General features: G+C 54.8%; 1 protein-coding gene across 1 annotated transcript; it reads left to right on the top strand.

The window, feature by feature from the left end:
• The first annotated feature begins 864 nt into the window (after positions 1-864).
• LOC136488696 (cation/calcium exchanger 1-like) lies at positions 865-2,816 on the top strand. Its single transcript, XM_066485539.1, has one exon. It carries the CDS (start codon positions 1,027-1,029, stop codon positions 2,803-2,805), a length of 1,779 nt encoding a protein of 592 aa, XP_066341636.1. The 5' UTR covers positions 865-1,026; the 3' UTR covers positions 2,806-2,816.
• Positions 2,817-6,000: the final 3,184 nt, after the last annotated feature.

Raw genomic sequence — 6,000 nt, 5'->3', positions numbered from 1 at the left:
TAGCGGCTCTCATCCACATCAATTTCACGTGTTGTTTCCTAGAACCAGTTCACTTGATGCAGATCCTTGCACATGTGAGGATCAGTAGTACATCCCTGATTGCCTATCATTGTGTTGAAGAATGGAGATGATATGCTCGTACAACATTTGATTCCTCGCAACAAACGTGTGTGCCCAAGTTAGCTGCGAAGTTACGCCTTGTTTAGTTCCAACCCAAAGTCCAAAAAGTTGCTACAGTACCTGTCACATCGACTGTTTGCGGCTCGTGCATGGAGCATTAAATGTAGATGAAAAGAAAAACTAATTGCACAGTTTGGTGGGAAATTACGAGACGAACGTTTTAAGCCTAATTAGTCCATGTTTGAATACTATTTGCCAAATAAAAACGAACGTGCTACAGTAGTCCCAAAATCCAAATTCACCCAACTAAACAAGGGCTTAGCCCAAAAAAAAAGGTTGGCTGGGCTAGAGGCAGCTTTTACGGTGGTTGTGGGGTTGTCTGTGTCTGTCCTGCAGCTGCTGGTCACTGACACACTGTCCGTTTCCTTTTTTTATATAACAAACTGTCCGTTTCCTTGAGCAGCCGAGCAGATCTGAAGGGGGGGGAAACTGCATTTGCCTTGCCCCTTGGCCACGAGCTGGTCTGTGACTGTGCTGGTGTGTGACTACACAGTGCAGATGAGGCAGCCAGGCAGGGGGCTTGTGCCTGGCAACTGCTCCGGTGCTCCCTTCCCTTCTGGCAACGTGCCTAGTACGCCTGTGCGGGTTCTGATCCGCAATCGTCTCGTCTGGCCCGAGAGGAAAGAAAGAGCAGTCGTTTACTTGTTCAGGACGTGACGGCAGCGCGTGGGCATCCATCCATCCATACGCTGAGCAGAGCATGATTTCGCCTCGCCTCGCCTACCACTGCTGCTGTCGTGTCCATGTCGTCGGTGCCGTCAACATCCCGATCATTGCGCTCCTACGCCACAGGGGTGATCAGATAATCTTCCCAAATTCCACCGCGCGCGATCGCAACAACCATGTATGGCCAAGCCTTCCGCTTCTGCAGCGGCCGCGGCGGGGGCGGCGCTCCGTGCCTGCCTCGGCGTCGCCTTCGCGCTGCTGCTCCTGCTCGCCTCCCTCGGCCTCCCGCGCCGCGCCCTGTCCGCCGATCTCTCGCCCCCCTCGGTTGTGGTGGCCAACGAGGAGGCGCGCGGCCACGGCGCCTCCGCGGGCGTGCGGACCCACGCCGAGAGGTGCCGCGACGACGTCGCGCCCGGGTCTGACGGCCGGGACCGCCACCCGCGCGGCGGGCACGTCGACTACCAATACCTCTTCTACTGCGTCCTCGGCGGCGACCGCCGGCCCATCCTCGGGTACGCCGCGCTGGCGGCGTGGCTGGCCGTGCTCTTCTACCTGCTCGCCGACACGGCCGCGGTCTACTTCTGCGCCAGCCTCGAGGGCCTCGCGCGCCTGCTGGGCCTCCCGCCGGCCATCGCCGGGGCCACGCTCCTCTCGCTCGGGAACGGCGCGCCCGACGCCCTCTCCGCCATCGCCTCCTTCGCCGCCGGCGGCGAGGGAGGAGGAGGGGCGAATCCGACCGCCGCCGCCGCCGTGGGGCTCAGCGGCGTGCTCGGTGGCGCCATGTTCGTCTCCTCGGCCGTGCTCGGGGTCATCGCCGTCCGCCTCGGCGGCCAGGGGGTCGCCGTCCACCGCGCCAGCTTCTTCCGCGACGCGGCCTTCCTCGTCCTGGCGCTCGTCGCCGTGGCCGTCGTCGTCGCCGTAGGCGAGGTCACCGTCTGGGCCGCCGCCGGTTTCGCCCCGCTCTACATCGTCTACGTCCTCGCCGTCGCCTTCACCCCGGACCGCTGGAGCCGACGCCACGACGCGCTCGCGGAAGACGACCACGCCTCCGCCTCCGCCGCCGCCGCCTTCTCGGAGCTCCACAACGTCACGGAGACTAAGTTCTACACCGACCAGGAGGCCCGAGATCCACTCCTCCCCGACGACACCGCACCGCTACTCCAATACTACGCCGGCGACAACAGCAGCAGCAGCAACAAGAGCGTGTTCTGGACCGTCCTGCGCGTGCTAGAGCTTCCCTTGAGTCTCCCGCGGCGGCTGACGATCCCGGACGCGAGCAAAGAGCGGTGGAGCAAGCCGACCGCGGTGACCGCGGCCACGCTCGCCCCTATCTTCCTGTCCTTGCTCTGGAGCCACCGCGCCTCGGGGAGCCCGTTCGCTGCCGTCCTCCTTGGCGCCCTTGCTGGTCTCGCGCTGGGCCTCGTTGCCTTTCTGACCACGGACCCCTCCGCCCCACCAACCCGGTTCCTCGGCGCGTGGCTCGCCGGCGGGTTCGCCATGAGCGTGGCGTGGGCGTACGTGATCGCCAACGAGGTCCTGTCGCTGCTCGTCTCGGCCGGGATCATCCTTTCCGTGGACTCGGCGGCGCTGGGGGTCACCGTGCTCGCCTGGGGAAACTCCGTCAGCGACCTAATAGCGAACGTGGCGGTGGCGTCCCGCGGCGGCGGCGCGCAGGTGGCCGTGTCCGGCTGCTATGGCGGGCCGGTGTTCAACGTCCTCGTCGGCCTGGGCCTGTCCATGCTGCTGTCGTGCTGGAGCGGGTACCCGCGGCCCGTGGAGATACCCAAGGAGCCCGGGATCTACCGGACGCTGGCCTTTGTGGTTGCTGGGCTTTTGTGGGCCGTGGTGATGCTACCTAGGAGAGGAATGAGGGTGGACAGGACGCTGGGCATTGGGCTCCTGGTCATATACTTTTGCTTCCTCTGTATTAATATTTCACAGCTTAAGAATGCACGGTAACATATTGGGTTTACTAGGGTACTCTTAACGCTGAAATCATTGAGTAGTTTTCTAAAAAAAAAAGAAATCACTGAGTAGTTTTCATACTAAAGCCGTAAGTTAAAAAAAACTCACCTTAGAAATTACTTCACGCAACGTATTAGTCCGAGAGAATTCCTCACCATTGAATATTGCAAATATACTCTACGCCACTGAATAACTAACTGTGACATGTGTACCATTACTTTAGTTTCTTGTTTCTCTCTTGGGCACTGCCGTCACGACCGTTACTTGTTTGCTCTGTTCTTCCTTCAACCACTGGCATATATTTTTTTCCGACAATGATACAATTATTATGGCCTCTGTCCGTCCGGACGACATACCCCGCCCACGCCGCTCCCTCACGCCTGTGCAGATTTGCCCGACCCATCGCGTGCCCCGCCCGTCGCGCACCCTGCCCGTCGTGGCCGTCTCCGTCTACCTGCCACGGCGGCCTCCTGCCTGTCGCAACCGTCTCCACCGCACCAGTTCGCCGCGCCGTCTTTCCATGTGCGTTAAAAAACGTATGTTGCAAATGTATGTTTGAAGTGTTTTCATATGGATGTTGCAAAAGTAGTTTCGGATGTTGCATATGTTACAATGGCTATACACATATGTTGCAAATGTCTATTCAAAATGTTTCGTATATTTCAGACTTATGTTGCATATGTTGTAGTGGCTATACACATATGTTGTAAGAGTATGTTCCAAATGTTTCATCTGTTTTAGACATATGTTGCAGCATTCAGTTCATGTTGCAAGTGCCCATGCTGCTCGCTCCAGACTGCGCAGATTTGCCCCACCCGTCGCGCGCCCTGCCCGTGCAGCTCACTCTAGCCAGTGAGGATTTGCCCCGCCGTCGCGCACCTCGCCCGTTGTGGCCGTCTCCATCTACATGTCGCGGCCGCCTCCACTGCGCCAGTTCGCCGCGCCGCCGCCTGGACTCATCCTGCCTGCCGCGACCATCTCCACCACTCCAATTCGTCACGTCGCATTCCCATGTTGCGGTGAAAAGAGTATGTTGCAAATGTATGTTTGAAGTGTTTCATATGGATGTTGCAAAAGTAGATCCGGATGTTGCGTATGTTGTAATGGCTATACACATATGTTGCAAATGCTTATTCAAAATGTTTCATATATTTCAGACTTATGTTGCATATGCTGTAGTGGATATACACATATGTTGTAAGAGTATGTTCCAAATGTTTCATCTGTTTTAGACATATGTTGCAGCATTCGTTTCATGTTGCAAGTGCCCATGCTGCTCGCTCCCACCTGCGCAGATTTGCCCCACCCGTCGCGCGCCCTGCTCGTGCAGCTCACTCTAGCCAGTGCGGATTTGCCCCGCCCATCGCGCACCCCACCCGCCGTGGGCGTCTCCATCTACCTACCGCTGTTGCCTCCACTGCGCCAGTTCGCCGCGCCGCCGCCTGGACTCATCCTGCCTACCGCGACCATCTCCACCGCTCTAGTTCGCCGTGCCGCATTCCCATGTTGCGGTGAAAAGCGTATGTTGCAAACGTATGTTTGAAGTGTTTCATATGGATGTTGCAAAAGTAGATCCGAATGTTGCGTATGTTGCAATGACTATACACATATGTTGCAAATGTCTATTCAAAATGTTTCGTATATTTCAGACTTATGTTGCATATGCTGTAATGGATATACACATACGTTGAATGAGTATGTTTCAAACGTTTTATCTGTTTTAGACATATGTTACAGCAAGCGTTTCATGTTACAAGTGTTTCATGTTTCAAGCGTATACTCTTGGATGGGACAACCGGAGTCATGCGACGCACATCCGTAGGTGGGGCGCGTGAATTCCCTCGTGCTAGCGCGATACAGAGCAGGCGCGGGAAGCAGGCGTAGGTGGTCCTGTGTGTGCGACACGGAGCGGGCATGGACGGTCCCCACGTGCATGCACGCCAAAGCGGGCGCGGACGGTCCCCGCGTGTACAAGAGAAACAGAACAGTTGCCACGGGCATGCGTGAAATGGAGCAGGCGCAGACGTATGACGTCCGGATGCTATTATCTCCGTTTTTTTTTTCAAAATAGCCGTTTTGCCCTGGTCTGTTTCGGTTACACAGGGCTCGCCCCAAACAAGGGATTCAGTAGGGCCCAATTTGGAGCTAGGGCCCGCCGCCCCTGTTGCTTTTTTAAATTGCCTGTTCGCCGTGACTATTTTGCAGCCACAGCCGCTGTTCCTGGTGGCATTGCAAGACACGCGTGCTCGGTAGTGCTTAGACTGCAGTTGCCGCTGCAGCAGCCACAGCAAACCTCAAGCAGCAGTTGCTAGACTGGTGTGCTGTTGCAGCACAACCATAGCGCAAACAGCCATATAAGTAGCTGAAGCGACCAGGCACACATATCACTGTAGTAATAGTGTTCTCTGCAGCCGCGAGCAGAACAGGTCCGCCCCCGTTGCTGCTGCTACCACCGGCGACCTCACCTGGGCCTGCCGTGGCTCGTGGGGAATTTGAGTTTTATGTGACGCTGGGCTTTGATTTTGTGGGCCATGTTGATGTTGTCCAGCTTTGGGCTTGTGGCTATATATATACATATTTGTACTTCTAGGGTTTTATGTCATGCTGCTGGGTTGATTGCTTGATTCTTGGTTGAACTCGAGCCATTTCGGTTACATAACATCTGATATCCAGTTTTTAATCAAAAGTAAAAAAAAAACTTGGAAACCGGAGACATGAGATCACTTATCACCAGGAATCGAAAAATATAGAAGTAAAAGATAGGTGTTTGGATATATAGGAAGACAATTTAGAGAGAGAGAGAGAGAGTTGTATAAATTACAAACACGACAACTGAGTTCACTTTTACAGAATGCTCCGAAAACCAAAGGAATTGAGTGTTCCCTGCGTGAATTTGTAGTAAAATTTTACAGAATAAAAATCATGACAGTATCATCCAAACATTTCTACACATGTTAATTGCCTCCTTGTAAAGGCATGCTCGCAATGTTCTCAAGAGGAAAATAGGGAAAGAGTGTTCTCATTTGCGACGAAGAATGAAATTCTATTCTATTCTGATTTTTTTTAATTTTAACCCCTTTTTGAATATAATTTTAAATCTAACACTGTCGTTTTTTTAAAACTAACACTTTTGGCCCAAATGCCTGTGCCGCGCCATGCATGGTGGCGCGACACAAGGCTGACGTGGCG

The sequence above is a fragment of the Miscanthus floridulus genome, chromosome 1 (assembly GCF_019320115.1).
Source record: "Miscanthus floridulus cultivar M001 chromosome 1, ASM1932011v1, whole genome shotgun sequence".
NCBI classification, from domain to species: domain Eukaryota; kingdom Viridiplantae; phylum Streptophyta; class Magnoliopsida; order Poales; family Poaceae; genus Miscanthus; species Miscanthus floridulus.
Note: the sequence above shows the minus strand (reverse complement) of the source record. Positions and strands in the feature narration are given on the sequence as shown.